This window comes from Meles meles, chromosome 20, assembly GCF_922984935.1.
Source record: "Meles meles chromosome 20, mMelMel3.1 paternal haplotype, whole genome shotgun sequence".
In the NCBI taxonomy this organism is placed as follows: Eukaryota; Metazoa; Chordata; class Mammalia; order Carnivora; family Mustelidae; genus Meles; species Meles meles.
Window position 1 is genome coordinate 765459 of NC_060085.1, and position 24020 is coordinate 789478.

General features: G+C 64.2%; 1 protein-coding gene across 4 annotated transcripts; it reads left to right on the top strand.

Annotated features, from left to right (window-relative positions):
- The first annotated feature begins 5 nt into the window (after positions 1–5).
- DAZAP1 (DAZ associated protein 1) lies at positions 6–24020 on the top strand. 4 transcript variants are annotated; one of them, XM_045989750.1, is made up of 12 exons: positions 6–213; positions 7794–7834; positions 8457–8623; positions 8905–8970; positions 10718–10825; positions 11995–12043; positions 15206–15288; positions 18175–18328; positions 19956–19985; positions 20092–20232; positions 21001–21177; positions 23064–24020. In XM_045989750.1, the coding sequence occupies exons 1-12, from the start codon at positions 185–187 to the stop codon at positions 23234–23236; spliced, it is 1218 nt and encodes a 405-aa protein (XP_045845706.1). In that variant the 5' UTR covers positions 6–184; the 3' UTR covers positions 23237–24020. The 4 variants fall into 4 exon arrangements, with proteins under 4 accessions (XP_045845706.1, XP_045845707.1, XP_045845705.1 ...); XM_045989751.1 differs by lacking the exon at positions 23064–24020 and adding an exon at positions 22116–22222 and having other exon boundaries at positions 10715–10825; XM_045989749.1 differs by having other exon boundaries at positions 7–213; positions 10715–10825.

Below are 24020 nucleotides of genomic sequence, written 5' to 3' on the forward strand. Positions count from 1 at the left end.
GGCGTGCGCAGGGCGGCGGCGCGGGCGCGGGGGCGCGCGGTGACCGTTGGCGCTGAGGGGAGGAGGCAGCGCGGCCGCCGCCGTTGCGCAGATCCGGGCCGCGGCTGTGGGGAGGGCGCCGGGGCCGGTGACCTTCCGGAGGCGGGAGCGAGCCAGGGGGCCCGGGACGCCGAGCGCCGCCGCCATGAACAACTCGGGCGCCGACGAGATCGGGTGAGGACGCGCCGGCCTGCGCCGCCGCCGCCCAGACGCCGCCCCGGCCCCCGTCAAGGTCACGCCGGCGGGCCGCGCTGGGGCCGGCGCTCGGGGGGGCCGGGGACCGCCGCCGGGACCGCCGGGGCCGGGGGGCGGCGAGCGGGAGCGAGCCCGGGAGTCCGCGTCCCGCCGCTTCCTGGCCGGGGCGGCTCTGGGAGGGCCCGGTGGGGGGGGCCCCGGCCCGGGAGCCGGACTGTGGCGGGGGGGGCGGTCAGGGCGTCCCCGTCGCCGCCGCGCGCGGCTCTCCCGTCGGGGCAGCGGGCAGCCTGGGGGCCCGGGCCGTGCTGTCGCCCCCGCGCCCGGGTTTGTGGCGGGGGACCCCGAGCGGAGCCTGGGAGCGTCCGGGGGGACCGCCGCCGCCTCCTGCGCGAGGAGGACCCGGAAAGGGAGCCGGGGGGCTCTGGGACGCCGGGTGCCCCTCGGCGAGTGGACTTCCCGCGGGGGGTGGATCTGGAACGGCAAGCAGGGGCCGCGGGGCGCCCCGGCCGCCTGGGTGCCGGGCTTCACCGGGGCCCCGGGACTCCCCCCAGCCCGCGCACCAACTTGGCGGGGCGGCGCACGTGGCGGTCCCGGCCTCGGCCCTGCCGGCTGTGCGGCCGCGCAACTTCTGCCCCGCGGGCGGCGGCTCGCCCGCGGCCGCTCTGAGCCCCCTCCCGGGGTGCGAAGAACAAGGACGGTGCGCGGACCCGGGGCCAGGGCCGCCGTCACGTGGGTCCGGCCCCCGGGCCGCCGCCGAGCGCTGGGCGCCCCGACCATCTGCCGGGGGTCTGCAGCTGGAGCCCCTTCCGGCTGGCGCCCGCGCCGAGCGGCCGGATTGGAAAGAAAGGGGGAAGGTACCTCCCGGGCGGACCTGGCGAGGGCTCGCCCCTTGACCACAGCGGAGTTCTCGCTGCGTCGGAGCCGAGGTGTGAGCGGGGGGTCCCGGAGGGGCTCGGAATCCGTTTCTGCCTGCTTGAGGGGCGTGGTCTGGTTTTCTTTGCGGAGCGCGGCCCCGTGCTGTCGGCCGGGCTTTATGGTTCCGTTTTTCCGTGCAGTTTGGGGCTGGGGTTCTGGGGCCTCGTGTATGCTTTTCCCTGCGCTCGGGTGCTTGGTGGCTGGTGGGGGATGACTGGCCTCCCAGGGCCCCCAGCTCCCGGTTAGGGCCGTGCACGTAAAATGCCTTCCGTGGACTCCCCCTTCCGAAACCACTCACCCTCGGGCACCCGGAGCAGGACCCCGAACTGCTAGTCTGGCTTGCTTTAAAGAGCGTGTCCGGGGCCTGGGAGACGGCGTTCTTTGTGTTACGTGGGTGAAAAGTTGCAGCCCTTCTGACGGGAAACCAGGGTATAGGGAGAAAGTGAGGCAGAGCCTGTTGGTGAGCTCGCCGGCCCGCGGCATCCCTGTGGCGCGGCCTTCCAGAGTGCAGGGCTGCGGTGTTCCGGCGTTGCACTGCCTTTCTCTCAGCAGGGAGAGCAGACGAAGCTCAGGAGGGAAGGGGGCCTGGAGACCCCCGAGGTGTGCCGCAGGGATCCAAGCCTGGGTCTGCAGAGGCAGCCTGGGGACGCCGTGGAGCTAGCAGCGGGTCGCGTATCCTGGCTGGCCGCGTTCCCCTCCCCACGCTTGCGCATCCGCCCAGATCGCCGGACTTCTAACGTCGTAGATGTCCGGTGTCCAGAAACTTTGAGTTGCTTTGCAGGTGGAAGTCTATTGCTAAAAACTGTTGACCGGTTTCTGTTTTGTACAGGGTCCTTGTCTCTGGTCTGTTGATGTGGGCCTCCAGGGTCCACTTTGATCTCCGTGCTCTGCTTGGCTGTCCTAGGACAGTCCGGTGACCCCGCTGGGTTCCGTTTCCTGAGCAGAACGCGGTTGCCGACTGTGCGTGGTGACCACGTGGGAGCGAGTGTGGTGCCCAGATCCAGGTGATGGGAGATGTTGGCGGGCCGTGACAGGTCCGAATGATCTCTGACGACATGCCTCTTCATCTCCGGTCTCCCTCGTTGGGTCTGTGGTCAGCCTCGTCCGAGTGACTCCCGAGGGAGCATTTCACAGGCGGGAAGGGCTGCTCCCCTCTCTCTAACAGGAACCGCGTGTGTGGGTGCAGGGGCAGGGCCTCAGGAAGCGCGTGGACGCGTGGGGCGCCGTCCAGTGAGGGGTTGTCCTTCTGCGTTGGAGTCTTCCAGGGAAGAGCGTCACCGAGTCTGGGCTGTACCAAAGCCGGCTCAGCGGTCCCCGGGAAGTCTGGCGGGAGAGAGGAAGTTGGCGGAGACCGGTGGTTTTAGTTGGCGTTTCCATCGTGCCGATTGTCACAAATCAGCCAGAGCAGAGGGAGGGCTGGGTCTGGAGGGCAGAGGGCTGATAGGAGCACCAGGGTCACGTGGGGCCCCATGTGGCAGATGTGTGACACGCTGATAACCTCCCTTGGGGCCAGAGGGGTGGGGGGGCAACGACAGGCACTCACCTTGCTTGGGGGGGTTGGGCATTCTGTCCTCGTTCCTGTGCCATGATCTTGGGAGGGCGACTTGGAAGGGCCTCTCGACTGGGGCTCGGGAGCTGGCACCGGCACAGGCCCGCAGGGGCCCAGACCCCGGTCTCGGGTGGGCCTCTTGCGGGTGTGCGCAGTGCCGCGGGGTCGGTTCCCGTTAGGATCCAGGCGTCTTGTGCCACCGGCCTCCGGGGCCGCTGGCGTGTGTGGAGGAGCTGAGCGGCTCGGGAAGATGTTACCGTGTGTGCTGCTAGTACGGCAGGGCCAGCGGGACACCGTCGAGGGAAGAGTCCCTGGGGAAGGCTGGGCTCCGTGGAGAGAAAGCAGCAGCACGCGGGTCCCTGTGAGAGCAGGTGCCGGGAGGTGGCGGGAACCCCCGCCTGCCGGAGCTGGAAGCCTGCCCTCTCCCCCCGTCCCAGCAGCCCAGCCGGCCCCGGCACAAGCCCCTTGGTAAATGTCTGTTTTGTCTGAGTGCCTGGGAGGTGGAAGGGGTCCTCGTGGCTGGGTTCAGAGAGGTTCTTGCCGCGGAGAGGGTGACGGAGACGTCCGGGGGTCGAAGGTGGAGGTGCTGCTCTTCTGCGGTTTGGACAGTCTCTCCCCAGCAGTGCTGACGTTTGGGGCATCCCGGGAGCTGTGGGGGCTGAGCGCCATCCCTGAGGCCCCCCACTCGGAGCTAGGAGCACCCCCGGTTGTGTCCCCAGACACTCCCCAGTAGCCTCTGGCAGATGAGACACCTGTTTGGGCACATCTGCTCTTTTCTGCCGGGGTCCCCAGGCATCCCTGCCTCTTGCTCCCATGGTTTAGGGCTTGTTTGCTATAGTGGGAACGAGTTTGGCGCCTGTAACGTTGACCGTGGCATTGGGAGGTGCTCTGGGTCACTACTTCTGTCTCCAGTGCTGGCCGTGGGTCGAGCACTTTCCCTGGGTGACGTGCCTGCTCTGCGGCAGCCGTTCCTCCAGGGGCGCTCGCGGGGAACGCCCTTCCTGGGGCACCTGCTGGGTACCAGGCCAGGACTTCATGCCCCAAGTCAAACCCTTCTCTGAGCCGGACAGACCGAGGCTTAGAAGGGCAGGAGACTTGTCCAGGGTCACCCCTAGGATGTGCCGGAGCTGGGAGTCCGTGCTCCTGGTGGGCTGGTGCGGCCCTTGTAGGGGATCAGGGCCAGGCACGACCGTGGATATGGCCACACGGTCCATGAGAGGCTAGACTGCCTTCGCAGGGTGACTGTCCTTGTGCCGCGCGTCCCACTCTCTCAGAATGGCGAGGCGTGTCTTCAACAGGAGGTCCCTTGTTCGACTGAGGTTTTTGCCCAGTACCGGGGAGTGCTGCCGGGGGTCACGCGTCCTGCCTGGGGAGGGCAGGTGGGGGGGAGGCTGAGGGTGGCGGGAGTTCCTGCCAGGCACCAGGGCGTCCTGGGCTTTTCTCTTGCAGGCGCCCCTTGACCGGCCCCCCACAGTGGTCTGGGAGGGGACGAGCTCCCCTTGCTGGCAGGGGGTCAGCCTGAGCTGCTGCGGGCAGGGCCCAAGCCCCAGGACTTGGCGTCTGCTGCTGTGGGGCGGCTGCCGGGCCCGTGCCGTGTGCCTCGCTCTAGAGCTGCTTCCTTCTCTGCAGGCAGACAAGCTCATGCTTAGGGAGATCCGGTTCTGGGGCGACCTCCCCAGAGGGGCAGGACGGCGCAGACTCGGCTCTGCGCTGGGCGCCTCGGGCAGAAGAGCCGTTGGCGGAGCGGCTGCGCTCGGCCCTGGCCCTTGGCTTCTGGGCCTCCGGAGCCAAGCCGTGCCCTGCCGCTGCCTCCCAGGCGAGGTGGCACTTTCTGAAGGCTGCCTGCACGCTGGGAGGGGGCAGAGCCGCCGTGGCTGGCCGGGGCCAGGGAGGCCGCTGGAGGTCTGCTCCCCGGCCTGCGCAGCGGGGGACTGCCCTGAGGCGCGCCGAGCGGCACCGCACTGTCCTCCACGGGGCTGTCCAGCCTGGCGGGCGGGGGCAGGCGGGCGCTTGCGCAGAGACCCTCCAGGAGGGAGTCGCTAGCACCTGCTGTCGGCGTGGGCCCTGGGAGCCACCTCTCCTGGGCCCTCCTGGTAGGGGCATTGCCCGTTCCTCCTCAGGAACCTGACGCTGGGTCACCTGGCAGGGCCTGATGGAGCCAGGAGGCCCCCTTGGTGGTTTGTGGGGTTTGGGAATTGGGGGGGGCCCGTGACTCTCAGCGTCAGCTGAGTCATGACTCTCGCACCCTCAAGAGCAGGGGAGGGCTGGGAGTGGGGTGCACGCGGTCAGCTGGGCCCTTAGTCCGCAGGGTCCTGTCCAGGCCTGAGGTGCGTGCGGCGCCCCTCGGGTCCTTCTGGGCCGCCGCAGGGCTGCTGGCTGGCCGCTCAGTCCCCCGCCCTGTGCCAGGCTTGCCCACGCGTCTGCGGTGACCGCCCGCGGTTTTGCTGCCTGCGCCGCGACGGAGCTGCTCCTGGCTAGTCCTGCCGAAGGCCCCATAGTCTCAGGGCTCAGAGTTGGGGCTCCGTGCTGGGGCTCAGAGGTGGCCTCCAGGGACCTCCGGAACCTTATGGCTCCCGCATGTGGCCCTGGGGGATGTCCGCCCCCGGAGGGGGAGCAGAGGAGCTGGGAACGGGTACAGCAGCTAGTGGTGCCGCCTGGAGGCTCGGGGCGCTCGCTCTCCCCCTACAGACGGGGGAGCGGCCGCGAAGGTGCCCCGGGTGTGCAGCTCAGAGAGCCCAGGGCCAGGGGCCAGGGAGATCCTGTTGTTCCTCGGTCATGAAGATCTCTCGTAGCTGAGGACTTTCTGTAACTTCAGACTTGTGGGCCAGAGCGAAATAGTGACCCGAGAAGCCAGGTTCTCTTTCCCCGCCAGCTCAGCGCTGACGTCCCCCTGCGGCGGGCGCCCCTCCCGTGCGTTGGGTGCCACTCGTGGGATGTAGTGGGAGGGACAGGAGCCCCGGGAGCCTTCAGGCGGATGCTTGGGTGTGTGCCCTCTTCTGAGACCTGGAGCCCTCTGTGAAGTCAGCGCAGCACAACGGGGAAACGAGGGCGCGGTGCTGCTGGCCTCGCACTGCCCAGTCCGTGGGGCAGTTCGGCCTTGTCCCTCACGTGGATGGTGGTGTGTCTGGTCTTTTCTCCTCGGTGCCAGATTTTGGCATTTCCGTGAGGGGTGGAACCTGGACTGGTCGGACGAGTTCCTTCGTCCGTAGGTGGGCGGGGGCTGGAGGACTGGGCTGCTTGGGAGGGCACCTGCGTGCGGCCTTCTGTTTGGTTGGGTGCACGCTAGACGGGGGCTGGCATTTGTCTCAGTGAATCAGGTTTCGGTGCTTGAGAAGGCTGGAGGAGTCTTTTTCCTGCATGAATCTGCTTTTCCACGGCAAACCCGCGTCCTTTCCTGTGGGCAAGGAGTGGGCAAACAGGCAGCTCCTCGCGGCGCCATCCAGCCCTGGGGCCTTCAGTCGTCTGCTGCCTGCGCCTCTGCTGGGTGCCCGGCCCTGCAAGGGCGGGTGGGGCCTGAGACCCAGCGTGCTGGGGCAGCACCCTGGCTGGCCGCGGGGGGCCCCTCTCTCCTGGGATTGTTTGCAGGCGGGAGGAAGCCTGGCCTGATTTTGAGGGTGCGTAGGAGACACGAGTTTCAGCTGATGAGCCCCGAGTGTGAGCTTCCCTCCGCTGCTTGATCAGCACGTTCCGGGAGCCTGTCCTCACAGAGCGGCCTCTGCGGCCCGCACAGCCCCGTGAGTGTGGCCTCGGCCAGGGGTACCTGTCCCCACCCCTCCTTGGCCCGGCCCACCGTGGCAGGGCCAGTGTTTCTCACACACTGAATTCAGAAGGCCCTGCCCGGCAAAGAGGCTGGAGTGGGAGCAAGGCCCGGAGGTCCTGCTGCCTGTGGGAGGTGCCCTGCCCGGCTCGAGTCCCCGGATGCAGCGGGGTGACAGGTGCGCCGGCTGCCTCGAAGGGGTGTGTCCTGGGGTGGAGGACAGGGCTCCCTGTTCCTTGATGGCTTGCGGGGGACTTTTTGTCTTCAGGCTGAGTGTGGCGTGGTCGGCTCCAGACAGGGGGACCGCGGGACCCTAAGTCTCAGACAGGGACGGAGCCTCGGGCACATGCTGGCGTCTGAAGCCCTTGCCGGTTAGCATCCGGTCCCCCTCTGCGTGTGACAGTGCTCGTGGCCCCTTCCCCCACCTCTGCGGTCACGGACCCCTCCCAGGTTGTGGGTGGCCCGAGTTCTGTCTGAGGGGCCTGTGCCTCTTGGAGACGCAAATGAGCTTGGCCGCAGCGAGGCTGGAATAGCCCCAGCACATGGGCCGTCTCCTTTCTGTGCCGGCGCTTTGGTTCACTTCAGGCCTGGCCAGTCCAGGGGCGGGGGGCAGGTGGATACTGCCCTGTGGCCTGTGGGTGCGGAGCCCCTCCCCGGGGCGGGGGGAAGTGGGAGGGTTCTGCGGGTCTGGAGCTGCCCGAGGGGCGTCCCGGGCAGAAGAGAGGCGGGTTGGCCACTGGGGCAACAGTGCGGTTCCTCTGGAAAGTTCTCGTGTCGGCCTGAAAGGACAGTTCCAGCTGCCGCGGGGTGGGAGACGTGGGACGGGGCTCTGGTGCTGAGTCGGGGGCTCCAGGGACCGTCCAGTGATTAGTGGGTCCTTCCTCATGACCACATGGAAGGTACCTGACGCTTTTCCCTAGAGCATCCTGCCCCCCGGTCAGGCTGTTTGTCGCAGGTGCCTTTAGACCTCGATTCCCACGGCCACACGATTTGCAGGAGCGCTGGGGCAGTGTGCCCTGTGACCCCGCCCAGAGGCCCCTGTGGTTTGGGGCTCCTGTTGGTCCATTTCACAAGGTCTCGGTTTCTCACTGGGTTGCGCAGTGAGCATGTCGTCTTTGCTGACGTGTTGCAACGCTCCTCGCCACCGTCTTGGCCAGTGTTGGCGTCGGTTTTGTGTCTGTAGCTGACGAGGCCGGGCGATGGTTGAGGCGGACATGTGTCATTGCCGTGATCTTGACACAAGGCAGCAGCTCCGAGCTTCGGGCGGGGGCGGGGCAGATGGCTGGCACGGCGGAGTGGAACTGTCTCGACCCTGAACGTTTTCTTGTTGAATTGCAGGAAGCTCTTCGTGGGCGGTCTTGACTGGAGCACCACCCAAGGTAGGTGGCGGGGACCGGCTGCGTGCCAGGCACCGCAGACAGGCTTCTGACCTTGGTCTTCAAGTCGTGTGAATGCGTCTCGCTGTTACTTTGGGTTTTGCTTGTTTTCTTTGATTCTTGACTTACTGTTGTCTTGGATCCCGGGGAGGGAGGGCACCTGACCCGGAGCCGTCCTCATGTGTCGGCGGAGTTGGGGGGCTTTGGAGGGCGGGGGCCCGCTTCTGTGCGGGGTGTGCTGGGGGCTTGCTGGCGCCAACCCTGAGCTCCGGCTCAGGAGGAAGCAGCTTGTGGGAACTGGCATTCCTGGCGGTCACTGAGCAGTCCCTGATGCCTTCGGCCGCTGCGGCGGTCAGTTGCACCCGTTCCACTCCTTGGGAAGACGTGATGCGTCCGTGTTCAGAACCTGTCCTTTCCCGTGGGTCTCCTGTCCTGGACCGTCTTCCCCTTCCCCCTCCCCCCCCCCAGTTATCTGCTGAGCCAGTCGACAAGGGGTTGGTTCCACACTTTCCAGGTCAGGCTGCAGAACGGGGAGCTGCAAGCCTGTGTGCTTGGGACACCAGCGGGGCCAGTGCTTAACACTCGGTGTGTGTGTGTGTGTGTTTTTGTCCCAATCTCCGAGCAGAGACTCTACGCAGCTACTTTTCCCAATATGGAGAAGTTGTAGACTGTGTGATCATGAAAGATAAAACCACCAACCAGTCTCGAGGCTTTGGGTTTGTCAAATTTAAAGACCCGAACTGTGTGGGGACGGTGCTGGCCAGCAGACCACACACACTAGACGGCCGGAACGTAAGTGGCCTTCCCTGGAGTCCGCGTCCCCCGTCCCTCCGCCCCGCCGCACGCTGCCCCGTCAGCTTGCCTCTGCGGCTGGGCCTGGCGGGTGTTCCCGGGAGGGAGCAGGTTAGCGGGGCAGGCTCAGAGGGCTGGAGCTCTGGGCTGAGGCCGGAGGGGGCAGTAGGGCCTGGATTTGGGGTGAAGTGACTGGGAGCAGGGGCTTGTTTGCTGTGCGGACACCTCTTCTAGAGAAGGTGGCTTCGTAGTCACAACTGACTCCTTTGAAACTTCTGCAGATCGACCCGAAGCCATGCACGCCTCGAGGGATGCAGCCGGAGAGGACGCGGCCCAAGGAAGGATGGGTAAGGGCTGGGCTGGGCAGGGCGGCCTCTGACCGGTGTCCTGGCCCCGCAGGAGGGGACGTGCGCCCCCCCCCCCCCCCGCCTGGTGTTCTGCCCGTGGCCCTCGAGGGCAGCGGGTCGCTTTGCTGCTGGAGCGGCACGCAGTTGCTTGACTCTGTCCAGTGGGCGTGTGTTTTACTTCGTAGCCAAGAACATTCTTCCTAGTCTACCTTGGAAACAAGGAAAAGGCCTCCCACACCTGTTCGCGGAAGTTCCATTTTCTCCTCCCTGCTGGCTCCCACTGTGCCCGGGGAGGGGGCGGTGTCAGCGCGCCCCCTGGTCCCCGCTCCTGGCCAGGTCGGGTCAGTCGGCCGGGTCTGAGCGCCTGCTGCTTGGAACAGCTGGTTCAGAATCCGCCAGTGTGGGGGCTCCGCAGGGGCTCTCTGGAAGCTGTGCGGCCCCTGATGCGGAGCCTGTGGGAGCAGACCCTCCTCTGTGTGCCGTCACCCGCCCTCCCCTTCCCCAACCCAGCAGACCCGGAGAGGACCATCATCCGGGACTCCGTTGTCCCGGCAGACGGACCTGGCCAGAGCTGGGCTGCAGGCAGGGCAGACGTCTGGTCGGTGTGTCTGGGCCAGGGCCCCAGAACCTGAATTTCTAGCAAGATCCAACCACTGCTGGTAGACAGGGGCTTCAGACCCTTGAAATCGTTTTTATTTTCCCAGTTTTCTATTGGGAAACTTTTTGGGAAGTTTGGAAAAATCCGTAAAGTAGTACATCAGACACCTAAGCACATGGCCTAGGCCCATCAGTTGTTGACATTTTCCTGGTCGTCTCTGTTCCGGCCCGTCTCGGGTTGGCCACTCCTGGGCGCTGGAGCGGTATCTCCTGAAACCACGTGCTCGCACGCAAGGCCTGTCCCCGCAGCGGGAGTGTCGGCAGCGGCTCCCGCCCCTGCTGTGTCCGCACGGGCCCTGTGGCTCTGGGGTCATTCTCAGCGGCTTCCGTGGCTCTGCTGTTCACGCTGTTCACTCTGCTGTTCCGCATTTACATTCTCCGGTTCCTCGTGTCCTTTAGTCTCTCGGCAGCCTTGCCGAGACAAAGCAGACTCTTGATGGAGTTTGAGCCCTAAGTGTACCCGGGAGACCCTTGCCCGCCCCCAGACTCCTGTGGCGTTGGTCCAGGGACGTTGGAGCTAGTGCGCCCGGGAGCTCTGGACAGGAAAGACGGTGTGAGGGGTCAGGGGGAGGCGGCGTCCTGGGAGCAGGAGCCGAGGTTCTGGGCCGCCTCTATCCACAAGGGATGAGCTCGGGCGAGTGTTTGCCTCCAAGGTGCGAGGCCCTCCCCCCAGAGGGTGGGGTCACTGGGGGTCAGGCGAGGCGTGGGGGAACCGCCCGTCGTCCTCTTTGGTTAGCCCCGGAAAACTGCTGGTCTCCGTTGAGCCAGCCACCCCGCTCAGCCCTTCCTCGGGGACGGTAGAGATTCCTGCCCTCGCTGTTGTGACTTGGAACTCGCCACGGGACCCGCCCCTCGCTCTGCGCATGCGTTCTGGTGGCTGTGCTGGACCCCTGTCACCGCGGGTCCCGGAGGAAGGCGGAAGAAGGGTTAGGACAGTTCGCTGATTCTCTTTGGTTGGTTTTTGGAGGGCTTCGGTCTGGCTTTGGGCTGGGTCTTAAGCCCAGTGCGGCGTGCGTCACAGCCTCCCCACGGGGAGCATCGTGGGGGTTCCCCACACCGACTAACCGTCGTTTCCTTCTTGAAACAGCAGAAAGGACCCAGGAGCGATAACAGTAAATCAAATAAAATATTTGTCGGTGGGATTCCTCACAATTGTGGTGAGACAGAGCTCAGGGAATACTTCAAGAAATTCGGAGTGGTGAGTCGTCCCTGCGCCAGAGCACGGCGGGTCCGGGCGGGAGCGGTGGAGCCCGGTGGCACCTGGCGGCTCTGTCCTCTGGGCCTGTGTCTCCCCCAGAGCAAGCCGGAGCCCGGGGCGCATCTACTGCTTTTTCGGGCCAGCGGACGCTTGCCAGGCCGGTGTGGAAGGCCCTCTCGTAGGTTGTGAGCGGCATGGTGGGGAGCACTCCGAGGTGTCGGAGAAGCAGGGTTCGGCTCGTCTGGGGGAACCCGCCTGCTGTGTCTTGTGGGGTGGGCGGTGCGGCCGCGAAGGCGAGGAGAACCCTAGCCCAGGTCCGGCGGCCTGGAGGGAGCTGGCCTGGCGCTCCCCGGCCAGGCGTGTGTCTCCTGCTCAGCGTTTGCTCAGTGACAGCAGACCTTCTCCCAAGGCCGGTTGTTTCTCAAGAGGCTGAAATTGTTCAGACTCTTATGGGGGGTTAGAGTTACCTGGGCTCCTCCAGGAGACTCCGTTCTAGTAGAGCAGGCAGACGACGGGGGCTGGCGAGCAGGCTCGTGGGGGGCCGTCCAGTCATCTGAGGCAAAGGCACAGGGTCTCCCCAGGCGCCCACCGGGCCGCACCCCCGATGGTGGGACAGCCCTGTTGCCCACTGCCACCTGCTTGTCGGGGGTGGTGCCCGAGTATGCGGAGGACCTGGGCCGGAGCGTGTGCCGAAGGGCGCTTGGTGAGCCAGGGGCCCCGGGGAGGGGGCTGCTGGCGGGGCGGACCCCTGCGGGGAGTGCCCAGCCGAGTGCGGGGCAGCTGGATGGTCTCGGAGCGTGCGGCCGAGCACCAGAGCTCTGGGTCCTGTCCCGCCATCCAGGCCTTGGTTTTTGTCTGAGAATGGAAGGGCATGCTGCGGTCCTGCAACTGCAGTGTGGGGCCGGTGCCTCGGATGTCCACGCGCCTCCCCGTGAGCACTCGGGGCAGAAGCAGCCTCCTTCGGGTCCCCTGGCCTCCCCTTGGCCTCCTTCGGGTCCCCTGAGTCCCAGGCCTCAAACCCCAGGAGTCCGGCCTTGTGCCTCGGGGCCTCCCTGGGGAACATCTGGAGACGCCCCCAGCGGTCCTTTGCCTCAGGAGTCTTGTGGCAGCGGGATGTGCTCGCGCCTGCCCGTGGCGCCCGGGTTCTCGAACACCCGTCTCTCTTGCAGGTCACAGAAGTGGTTATGATCTACGACGCGGAGAAGCAGAGGCCTCGAGGTAAAGGAGATGGAGTTTGTCCTTGACTTTCCCCTTCAGATGGCAAACTATTTCACAATTAGGTGGTGGTAGCGAGCTTGCCGCAGAGAAGGGGGGTTTGGAGACACGATTCAAACGCAGGCCCTTCCTGTGCAGCCCCAGCCTGTCTGCTTCCCAAGGTCAGACGTCCCCGGGTGTTTTTGGCTCGTTCTTTTGAAGTTTTTACAGCCCGACTTGAATTTCGATATGGTCTGTTTCTAAACGTGTACTGAGAGATTTACTGCTTTTCTCATGGGGCCCTTGACCCTCAGGGCCGTGTCCCACTTGGGGCCCCTGCCCAGGCAGGTCTCATTCCGCGGCGTCAGGCTAGGTCTGCCCCAGCTCGGCTTGAACGTGGACTTTCTTTTCCATCCCATGCTTTTTTCCTGTTTTTCTTGTTTCTTGTTTCCCCTAAGACCGTGGGGCAGCGGGAGGAGAGTGAGGAGCCGTCTCAGGCATCCCTGGGAGCTTCCGGGAGCTACCCGCACCCGCGCGTCCCAGCTGCTTTGTGGCGCTGGGACAGCAGGCACCCGATTTCCGTGCCCTTTTTTATTATTGTTGATTATTATTATTTTTGCAATTTTATTTTTGTGGCTGCTGCTGCTTGTGCCCGCCCATCTGTTTGGGTTCATCCGCCGCTTGGGGACCGGCTGCGCGAGCCGGCCTGGCGTCCGGGCGCCGCGCAGCCTCTGCCCCAGCCCCGTCGGAGGCCCCCGCGCGCAGAGCCGGCGCCGCCGCCGCGTGCGCCCGCCATGCTGGAGAATAGTTTGCCATTTGAACTTCATCCTTCTCTCCCTCCATGATAAGTGACGTATCCGCACTCCATGTCGATTAAGCTGTTAAGTCTTAGCTTAACTTTAACGTAGACATACATGCTTAGTGACGTACTTAAGTGTCTCGTAGTAAAGTACAGTAACGTTAAGTAAGTTGTTTTTCCTTTTCTCTCTGTGAATTGTTTGTGATTAACGATATCTCTTTAGATTTCTCTTCTCCAGGTGCTAAATTATGTCACACAGGTACAGGCCAGTCCCGCAGTCAGAGGAGGGAGCGGGCTTCGCTCCAGTGGGGTGTAAACGAAGTTTCAGTGTGTTTCTGGCCGCTCCCTCAGTGGTGATGTCGTCTCTTGACAGACAGATGCGTCCCTAGACGCCCCGCCCCGGGGCTCCCCACCCGAGACTCACCGCCTCTCGCGCTGTAACGGACCGCGCGAGCCCTGTGGCTGCAGACACTCACTCCTGCACTTGGAGAAAATGTTAACTTTCTAACGTGCTGTTCATTCCCCATGTCGTGTTCCACCATTCGCCTCCGGTCTCGTGAAACTGCAGGGCGTGGGGGTCCTGAGGGCCGCTCTTAGACTCACCCCCCCCCTTCGGCGCCCTGAGGCCTCGCCGTGGGCTGGGGGTGCAGGCAGGAGGAGCTGGCGGGGAGAGCGCTTTGGGCTTGACCTTGGGGCCCATGTTCCCGTGGGAGCTCACAATGTCCTCCACGTCGGGCTTTGAGGGTCCCTGCGAGCACGAGGCCAGCAGAGGGGGGCAGTGATGGTAGGCACCCCCCCATGGGCTAGAGGGGCGTCCCAGAGAGGTCATCCTGCTTTCTCCCCTTCCCAGGTCTTTTCCAGGCCTCTGCCTCCCTCCTCCCTCTCCGCTGACCTGAGACAGTGTCCCTGTCCTTGTCCCGAGGGTTCTGCATGTGTCTTGCTGGGGACAGTGAAGCCCTGACCTCGCCCCTCGCCCTGGCCACTGCCTTTGCTCACCTCCCACCTTCCTCTCCGGCCCGGCCTGACTCCCGCTGCTGTCTCCTTCCCTGTGTCTTGCCACCATCCTTCTGCAGCCGCGACTCCACCCCTGCCCTCATGCCGTGTGCAGAGTCTCGCGTGAGCGTGTGCATAGTCACGCTCAGACACGCGCGCAGGGGCACGTCAGGCCTCCAGAGTCCTGGGTGTCCCTCCCTGCTGTTCTGGCATCCCCCAGTTTCGGAGCTGAGCTGTCTCTCCCCCGGCCCCACGTCGTGCCTGCGGTCCCATCCCACCCCCCACCCCCCACCCCCCACCCCCCGCCCGGTGGCTGCAGCCCCAGCATCCCTGTCCCGCAGCTGAGAGGCCTCGGCCTTGGCCGCCCCTTCCCGATCAATGCCCCATCCCTGCCCGCTCCGGCCCCGCAGCCCTTGGAGGCCCTGGCAGGCGCAGGCCTGACCTGGGCTCCGGCCATCGGCTGGGGAGGGTCTGCTGTGCCGCCGCCGGCACCCCCGTGCCCCCTTCGGCCCTTCCCCGCGGCCACCCTCGTCCCCCGGCTCTGCCGGCAGCTGCCTGCCGCGTGCCGCCTCTCACGCTTAGTCAGTCGGGCCCCGGGGACACAGTGCAGCCGACTGAGGACCAGACACGCCACGGTAGCCGGGCGGCCACTCTCCCCCGGACCGACCAAACTTCGTTTATACTGCCACTTGTGTTTGGGAAACGCTAAATTTTTTTCCCTGGAAAATTCTCTTTCTGACGACCTAGTGCCCTCCTGCTCTTGCTGCCAGCAGAGTTGGAGCTGCTGGACCCCGTTGTGGCCTGTATCTCTGTGTACCTTGTGCGTAGGTCCGTGAGGTAGACACCTGTATGCATACGTGTGTGACTCGGACGGGACTCCTTGGGCTTATCCAACGGCGTTGGCTAAGCTTAGCGAGGCACTAACTGTAGACGCCGCAGTCTGGTCGGCGCGCTAGAACCGTGAACACGGCTGCCGTCAGACCTAGTCGCAAAGCGAATTGCAAGCCGAGGGGGAGACTCCCGGGTTTCAGAAAAGCAACCGCGCACCCACGCACGTACCCCGTCTCGCCCAGGCGGAGCTCGCGGCCGCTGCCCTGCTCGCAGGGGTGCGCCGCGGCCCGTTCCAGGGCGCTCCACGCTCCGGGCCTCTCCTGCCCAGGCTGCGCCTCCCTCAGAGGCCAGCCCCCCCCCCCCCGGGGGGGGGGGGGCGTTTCCCAGCGTGTCTCCACGGGGAGCCCCGGCTCCACCACCGGCTCGGCCCGGCCCTGCCGCCGCACACACTCAGCTTCCCTGAAACCCTTGGGTGCCCCCTCGGCCCGGCCCTGATACTGTTCATCATCCTGTTTTGTGTCACAACGCCCTGCTACCTTGATTCACTCTTCGTCGTTGGCTAGGTTTTGGATTTATTACTTTCGAGGACGAACAATCAGTGGACCAGGCTGTCAACATGCATTTTCACGACATCATGGGCAAAAAAGTGTGTAGTTGTAGTTTTATTTTACCTTAAGACCAAACCAAGTTTTAGGCAACTTAGGGATTTCACTGGAAACGACAATTCCTGAGCAGAAAAAGGGCCTGGGACGTAGGGCTGGGTGGGCTCGGGCGCTGTTCCTGCAGAAGTGCGGGTTCCCGTCCTGCCCGAGGGCTCCTGCCTGCGGCGTGGCGTCTCCGTCTCGCCGGCGCTGCTCCCGGAGCCCCTCGCTCTGGATCCGCCGGGACCGGTTTTGGGGTGGGGGGTGGGGGTGGCCCCCCGGCTGAGGGGCACGGTCTGCGGGGGCCCCCTGGGCTGGCCTCCAGTGAAATTGCAGGTTGCCTCAGGCTTGGTTTCAGCGACCACTCCTTCAGATGTCTGTCCCGCATTCCAATTGCCTCCTGCCACCCCGTGCCGCGCGGTGGGCAGTGGACCTGTGACAACAGGGTCCGTGTCAAACTGAAAGAGACGTAAACATCCTGAAGGATTGGTTTTCCTCTACTTGGGTCACTTATGTGGAACTCCGGCCGCAGCCACATGCTCTCGGTGGCACTTAGCTCCATGCGGCCAAGTGACCTCCGGTGTCGTCTTCATACTGTGTTGCCGCCGCCGCGGCGGGCAGGGTCAGCCCGCGCCCGCTCCTCCTCTCCCGGGGCCCCCGGGGCTCGGGGGGAGTCCCCTCTAAAACAGATCTTTGGGAGAGGGTCTGCAGGGTGGGGTCTCTGAGAGTTAGCGAGAGGCTCGGGCCCCCGTTGGTGCAGGATTCCTGTCTCTGCCCTTGTACAGCCCCCCCCCCAGCGGTCCCCATGGTCGCCTCGCAGGCAGCAGGCATGTCCTGGTTCCCGCTGCCCTGCCCTGCCCTGCCCCGCCCCTGGGACGAGAGCGGCCCCGTTTTTGTCGTTAGGGTCCTGTGGAGGGACTGAGGCACCACGAGCTTCCTACCTCTCCAGCATTCCCGGCCCAGCCCCACAGCCCGCTCCCTGCACGCGGTAAACACGGCCGCGTGGAGCTATTTTTACATCGAGGTGCCTGAGGTTTGGTTGCAGGCTTAATTGATTCTGTTTGAACCTGATTAAGCAGTACACACAAATCTCGCTCCAGCGTTCATTGAAGCTTTTAGTTTAAAATTAGTGTGCGGATTTCAGGGATGCGTGCCAGTTACGAACACCAGTTCAGAGGAGTCCACGTTCAATCCTTTAAGGTACTGTAACATTGAAAACTTGGAGGAGGCCTGGTCCTGCCCTAGGGGCAGAAAGGCTGCCAAGCACCCGTCTCCAGGCGGCCGGCGCCACCCCGGTTTTGTAGGACGCATCGGTGTCTGAGTCTGGTCCGCACGGAGCACCGAGTGGGGACTGAGATGGCTCCTGGGTGTGGGCTCAGCTTCTAGAGCAAGACGCACGCCCGTGGGAGCCCAGCGGGCAGCAGCCCCAGCCTCGCCCTTTTCCCAGTGCCCGACCTTCACGGGCGGGCGAGGCACGGCAGGCCCTCGGGTTCTCGGTGGGGCTTCACCTCCCTAAGGGGCCCGGGCCCAGTTCTCATTAAGGCCAGAGTGCAAGTGGCTGCACCCCGCGCTGATAGGAAGAGGGTAAAAATCGGGCAGAAAAGGTGCAAGGGCCGCCTTGCTTTGCTTTGTAAGCGGAAACCAGATTCCCTTAAGGAGAGCATGTGGACTGTTCATTTGGTCCGGCTGCCACATGGCCTTGAGCTGACGGGGATCTTGTTCCTATCCTTGGGGTGTCCTTGGGGCATCAGGAAGGTGGGGTCTTTGTGCCCCCGTGCCGTCTCCTGTTCTCCGGCAGGAAGGGGCCCCGAGCAGAACTGATGGAATTCGGGATACATAATGCTTAGCGCACCAGCCTGTGAGACCCCAAGGATGACTCCGAGTGGATTTATTGTCTTCCTTCTCGTTAAAATTTATCACTAAAGAAAAAAAGTTGGAGACGCAGATGCTGAGGCAGCCCTGTAATTGGGGGACCTTGGACTGTCAGTCTGCCCGCACCTAAACCCTGCAGGGGGGGGGGGGGGGGCTGCTGGCCGCCACAGTGCCCAGTGCCAGTGGGGCGCGCACACTCGCTCCCGCTGCGCCCGTCCCCGGGGCTGCGGCTCCCGACAGCGTCCAAAAGAGGAAGGGTCCAGGGCTGCCGACCTAACACAGTATGAAGATTGCTTACTGATTCAAATGTCCATTTTATTGCATGTTTGTTTACTTTTTTTGTTAGATGTAATGTAAGATTCTCTTACCACATCCATTCCCTCTGACATTATTTTGAGTTAACTGAGATTCTTTAAGCGTTAGCCTGGGGAAGGTAAGTCTTTATCTTCCATTAGACATTTTAAATAAAAAACCTAAGTAAAGCAACTGTGTTTCTCAGGTATGAGCTTAAAGCCTAGGCAGGGTGGGGGGACTCTGGAGGGGCCCGTGAGTCTGTGGGCCCGGCTCCTCCTAGCTGAGGTCCGTCCATCCTCTCCGCGGAGCTCGGATAGCGTCCGGCTCCGGCCACACTGGGGCCCTGGAGAGGCCTGGGCTCTGTGTCCCTGGGGTGATGAGGCCATCGAAGGAGAAAGTCGTCCTTCCACCTTGACTGAAAGACCCTTGTCCCACAAAGCTCTGAGGGTCCTCGGCCTTCAGCCCACGCTCTGCAGCGGCGGGCTTACCCAGCTTACGGTTGCACCTATTGTACCTGAGAAACACGTTTTAAGCAAAAAAGAAAAAAAAAAGCTATAAATTTTTAAAGAAAAGATTACTGGCCTAAATAAGGTTTATAGTTAAGTATTTAGTTTTAAGTCATAATAAGATGCTAAGTGTAGTCGTAACTTATTTGAGGGTGTGTCTGAAGGGAAGGGGGTCCAGGACCCTTGGCATCTCCCTAAACCAGAGCTTCATTTGTCTAGGTGGAAGTTAAACGGGCTGAGCCACGGGACAGCAAAAGCCAAGCGCCGGGACAGCCAGGTGCCAGCCAGTGGGGCAGTCGGGTCGTGCCCAGTGCTGCCAATGGCTGGGCAGGCCAGCCCCCACCCACGTGGCAGCAAGGATACGGCCCGCAAGGTAAGGCTCCAGCGCCTAGACCGGGTCACACCCCCAGGCGGCCCCCTTCAGGGAGACCTGCGTGCAGGCCAGGGTCCTGAGCCAGGGGGTAGCAGACTCACCGCAGAGGTGGGACGTGATGACCAGACAGGCGCACAAGCCCCTGAGGGACCACGTGAAGGCAGAGGTGGGGTCCCTCCCCGTCCGGCCGCAGGGGCCACACGCGGGATCTGTGCTGGGTACCTGTTGGCACCCAGACCTTCCGGCAAGCCCCAGAGGGGCACTGTCCAGCCTGCTCACAGTTTCCGTGGCCTCACCTGGTCCACCTTGAGCATGCTGTGACCCTCGGCGGTGTGCTTGGGTCCCAGCCAGGCTCCCCACCTGTGGTTTGGGCAGATGGCTTTCTCTTCCTGTGACCCGCTGGGCTGTGTGAGTGTCTTTGCCCCACGGGTCATGCTGTGGAGGAGGGCCGCACAGGTCTGAGCGGGCAGTGAGAGGCCCTGGTGGCTCCGGGAATCCGTCCCTGCCGCCGTCGCCCCCAGCAGCTGCCGCACCACAGCAGCCGTCTCTGCCCCGACAGTGGGCCGACAGCAGACTTCTCGGCGAGGACGGAGGGAGGTGGGCCTGGCCTGGCCGTCTCAGAGGCTCAGATAAGATGCTTGGAGGGAGACTGAGGCTTTGGCCTGGCTGGAAGCAAGCACAGGGTCCCGCCTCTTGGACCTTCTGAATCTGCTCCTGCCCCCTGGGCTCTGGGCTGAAGCTAGCTGGGCCGGGCCGTCAGGGCCTCTGTGAAGGTCAGCAGGATGGTTTAAGGTCAGCCTGGCAGAAGGGTTGAGGTTCCCAGGGCCCCCAGAACAGGATCTGATAGCCTCCGCCTCCTTTAGAAACTGTGTCCAGGGAGGGGCCGGAGGAGGCTAGGCGGGTCAGTCTGCACCCGGAGGCACCTGGCCCGCCCCCTAACCCCGCACCAGCCAAAGCTCACAGATTGTCTTTTTTAAAACATTTTTTTTTCCAAAATAAAACACAGCCAGGGGCGCCGGGGTGGCTTAGTCGTTAAGTGTCTGCCTTCAGCTCAGGTCATGATCCTGGGGCCCTGGAATTGAGTCCCACGTTGGGCTCCCTGCTCCGCGGGAGGTCTCCTCCTCCGTCTGCCTCTGCCGCCCCCCACTTTGCTCGCTTGCCGTGAAAGAAGGTCTTTGTTGGGGGGGACCCGAGTGCAGCCGCGGGAGACCAGTCACTGAGACCAGAAGCTCCTGCTCACTAGCCCTGGGCTGGGAGCCGGCCCAGGGGTCCCACCACCCAGCCTGATGTCCCACCCGTGCCTCTGAGCCCCTAGTCCATGGGTGTCCCCTTCACCCTTTCTGACGGGCTCTGTTGAGGAGCTGGGGCCGCCTGAACGGCAGACCAGGGCTGTCCGGGAGAGCCTTCCCTTGGAGAAGAGAGTGGTAGCCCCTTGCCCAGTGTCTCCTCGGACACCTTCCTCGAGGCCGGGACGTCCTCCTGTGCCCGCAGTACGGCAGGATGCCAGGCCCCTGGAGGCTGTTTCTGGGAGGGCTTTGCCAGTAGAGCGAGAGCCGCCGGGGGAGCGTCCGTGGCTCGTCTGGGTTGTGGACTGGACACCCACCACCCTCTTTGTTTTCCTGTTTAGGAATGTGGGTTCCAGCAGGACAGGCAATTGGTAAGTCCTTGTCTCCGGGCCCCGGAGAGAGCGGAATCTGCAGCGGGGGGGGCGGCCGGGAGCCGTGTCCTGCGCCCTCCCCCATCCCTCCGCTCCTGCGTTCCAGGTGGCTACGGACCGCCGCCTGCGGGGAGAGGAGCGCCCCCGCCGCCCCCGCCGTTCACCTCGTACATCGTGTCCACCCCTCCCGGAGGGTTCCCCCCTCCTCAGGGCTTCCCACAGGGCTACGGTGCCCCCCCACAGTTCAGTAAGTCCTGCGGGCCCCTGGAGCCGGGCTGGGCCCCCCCCAGACATGCACCTTGCAGCCTGTGCCTGGCGCTGGCTTGGGGCACGTGACTGGGCTGCTGCCCGTCCTGGTCCCTTTGCCGGAGGGCCGTGTGCGGCACAGCTGTCGCGCGAGGGGAGTGTGCCCCTTGCTGGGGCGTCTGGACCTGATGTGACTCCGCTGAGGGGGCCTGAGTGCTCAGGAGCTCTGGTCTGTGCTCAGCTCCGTGCTGGGGCACCCGCCTGGCGGCTGGGTCCTCGGCAGTGACAGGAAACCCTCGCCTGTGCGCCGTGGCTGATGGCTGTCACTGCTGTGCGCCACGCGGCCGGCCTTGCTGGTCCCACAGTCTTGCTGGGGAGGGCTTAGGAGGGCGGGTTCTGTCCCGGTGCACCCTGGCTTGGGTCAGGCCACGGGACGGCCGCGTGGCTCCTCGTGGAAGAGGTGTGTCTCTCGCTGGCCTGGACCGTGTCTGGTTCTGACCAGAAGGCAGGTGGATAGAAACGGGCTGTCGAGCCGCAGGACAGAGCAGAAGGCTTGCTGTGTGGGAGCCGGTGCTGGCAGGCGGGTTTTGTCCTTTTCACACCACTGCCTGTGGGGTCTCTGCCTAACACTGGCTGTTGGGGGTCGACAGGCTGCCCCAGGCCCACCCTAGGGACATCCTCAAGGCCTGGCCGCTCGGTGGGTCCCGGCAGGAAGTCGTGTGGGCAGCTGCGGTCAGGCGCTGTGTCTGTCTCTCCTGTCTGTTCGCAGGCTTCGGCTATGGGCCTCCCCCTCCCCCACCGGATCAGTTCGCCCCGCCAGGGGTCCCTCCTCCACCTGCCACTCCAGGGGCAGCCCCTCTGGCTTTCCCTCCGCCTCCGTCTCAGGCCGCCCCGGACATGAGCAAGCCTCCGACGGCCCAGCCGGACTTCCCCTATAGTCAGTACGGTGAGTAGGAGACCTGCCGGCGAGGCCCAGGGCCCGGGGCCTGGCCCCGCCCCCTCTGGCCTCCCCCCCCCCGCCCCCCCAACCTCTGGCCTTCCTCCCCGCCAGCGCGAATGTGGCGGGGACCCCGCTCGGCAGGGGCTTCTTGTGCAGGCTCAAGCAGAGTGAACACGAGCAGGTTTTGGTTTCTTGGGTTTTGGCTAGGAAACTAGTCTTAGAAAAACATCGATCGTGCAGCCAGTGGTCCAGGGCCCGTGGGTTTGGGAACCCGAAGCTGTGACAGGGCCCCTAGGAGGATGGCACGGGGCCTCTCGGGACACCTCTCCCTGTTCCTTGGTTGTCTTGTTTTCTTCCGAGTGCAGAGTGCGGGGCGGGCACCTGTGGGCCCCCTGGGTTCGTGGCTCTGGTCGGCGGCAGGCGCTGCCTGGGCCGTTACTGTGGGCCTCCCGCGAGCGAGTGGCTGGTTGCAGAGGAGGTGCTTCTGAGCCTGGGGTCTGCAGCGTGGCGACCTGTGGCCTGTGTGGGCGGAGCTCACGTGAGGACAGGGTTGGGCCAGGTGTCCGGGGGTCTCCTGCCGCCTCTGCTGGGCCACGTGGGTGGGACCGCCTGTCGCCAGGCCTCCCAGGACTCCTGCGGGAGCCACAGCCTTAGCCCATGGTTCCACAGCGTCACTCAGCCCCAGGCCGCAGTGTCTGCGGGTTGGGTGTCGTCCCCGGCTGTCTGCTCCCGGCTGCCCAGCGTCATGCAGTCTTGTCCCCCGGCACTGTGGCTGGCCATGGTCCCCAAGCACCTCGGCTGTCTGCCGCCCCCGCCCCCCACCCCCGAAGCAGGATGTGATGGGCTTGAGCAGCCCTGGGTGGGGGTGTGCCGCCCGCCAGCGTGGCCCCGCCCCTCTGCTGAGGCTGCCCTGGGGTAGTCACCCTGGTCTCGTCTCTTGCCAGGCCTGGGTACCTATTCTCCAGACCCGTCGGGCTTCGGGCCCATACTTTGTTTACACTCTTATGGTCAGGCTGAGCAGTGATGTGGCCTAGGTACGTGGCTCCTCCTCCTCCACGGCCCCCACTCGGCCTGCACCCAGGCAGCGGCCGGCCCGGGGTGGGGGTGGACCCGGCGGTGCCCTCGGGATGGGGCCCTTGCCGGGGCGAGGCTCTTGACAGGCCACAGCCCCACGGCCCCAGGCACCCTGTGCCTTCGCACACCCTCTGCCGGGACACGGGGACCCTGGGGCCCCAGGACACTCCCGCATCCCGGTGTGCAGTCTGGTGCCGGTCCCCTTTCCGGAAGTGCCTCCCGTGCCTTTTGAGGTCCGCAGTGCAGGGTCTAGGTCCTGTTTGGGGGTGGGGGGGTGGGGGGACCTGCCCGGCCCTGGCAGTCTCTGCCCGCATGTTCCCTGCGGGGCACTCCTGCCCGGCGTCGGGCACTCCACCCGCCCCTGCCGGTGCTGCCGGCGCTGCCGGCTCGGGTCAACTCTGCAGGGAGGACTGTCTCAGGTCTGGCGGGGGTCGGGGGAAGGCCTGGCACTAGTCTGACATTTTCTTAGAATCTGGGGGCTGTGTCCGTTTCCCGTGCATTGCACTCAAACTTCCTAGAAGCCCTCCGGCCACCAGCCAGGCCAGGTGCTTCCGTCTCCAAGCTCAGAGGTTTGCAGGGGCTCAGATGGGCCGCCAGGGCCCAGCCTGCGGGTCCTTGGGAACGGGTGGGGAGGCGAGGCCGGAGACGGATGGGACAGACCAGGGGGTCCTAGGGTTCTCTGAGCTGCTTTTCCTTCTGTGCGGAGACGGTCGGGGTCCTGTGGGGGAGCAGGCTGGGCTGTGCAGGTGCGGACCCCTCCTCAGCCGCGGGCTCAGAGCTGCTGTCCGGCCCCGGCTCACCAGGCTTTTTCCCTGCAGGTTACGGACAGGACTTGGCTGGCTTCGGACAGGGCTTCTCAGACCCCAGCCAGCAGCCCCCCTCCTACGGGGGCCCCTCGGTGCCAGGCTCGGGGGGCCCCCCCGCCGGTGGCAGTGGCTTTGGACGAGGTCAGAACCACAACGTGCAAGGGTTCCACCCGTACCGACGCTAGCTGGCCGGCACCTTGCGGACGTCAGGGCGGCTGAGACCCAGGATTTAGAACTTGTGAACTCGTGACAATCACAAACTTGGCAGAAAAATAGCGACTCGACGGCGGGGGGAGGGGGGCGAGAGGCTTTTGGAGGCGGCGGTGGGTGTCTGGACTGAAGTTTTTAAACATATTTCTTTCTCTAACCCATCAGCACAATAAAAAAAAGTCACTGGTTCAACAACAGGGTTTAAAAAAAAAAAAGTCTTCAGCTTTAATTCAAAACTTCAGGTTTCTTTTTCTTCCTTTTTTTTGAAATTATTTTCCTGAGCCTTTTGTTTTACCATATATTGTAAACTTTTATGTTAAAGAAAAAATATACATTTACAAATTGTGAGATTTTTAAGAGAAATTTTCTACGATGTATACTGGCTTATTTTTTAATTTAAAAAGCAGGGTTTCCGTCGGCGCTGGTGGCGGAGAGGGCGTTCCCAGCCCCCCCTCCGGGCTTTGAGGGTTGGGCTCGTTGGCCCGGAAACTCTGGGAGCTTACAGAAGAAGTCTACTGAGCGTGTTTTGTTTTTTTTTGTTTATTCCTTGCTTTTGTCGACTGACCTGCCGGTGCCGTTGGCCGGTGCGCTGTGGGGGCTGCGCCCGCCCAGCCTCTGCAGGCGCCCACCCCGCGCCCGCCCCTGCACCAGGGACAGGGAGGCCTTGTCAGCCGCACGCGCGCACACGTGGTGTCAGGGCGTCCCCACTGACCAGTTGGACCCTGGTTTGAATAAAGACAAGTGCGTTTGGATTAGAAA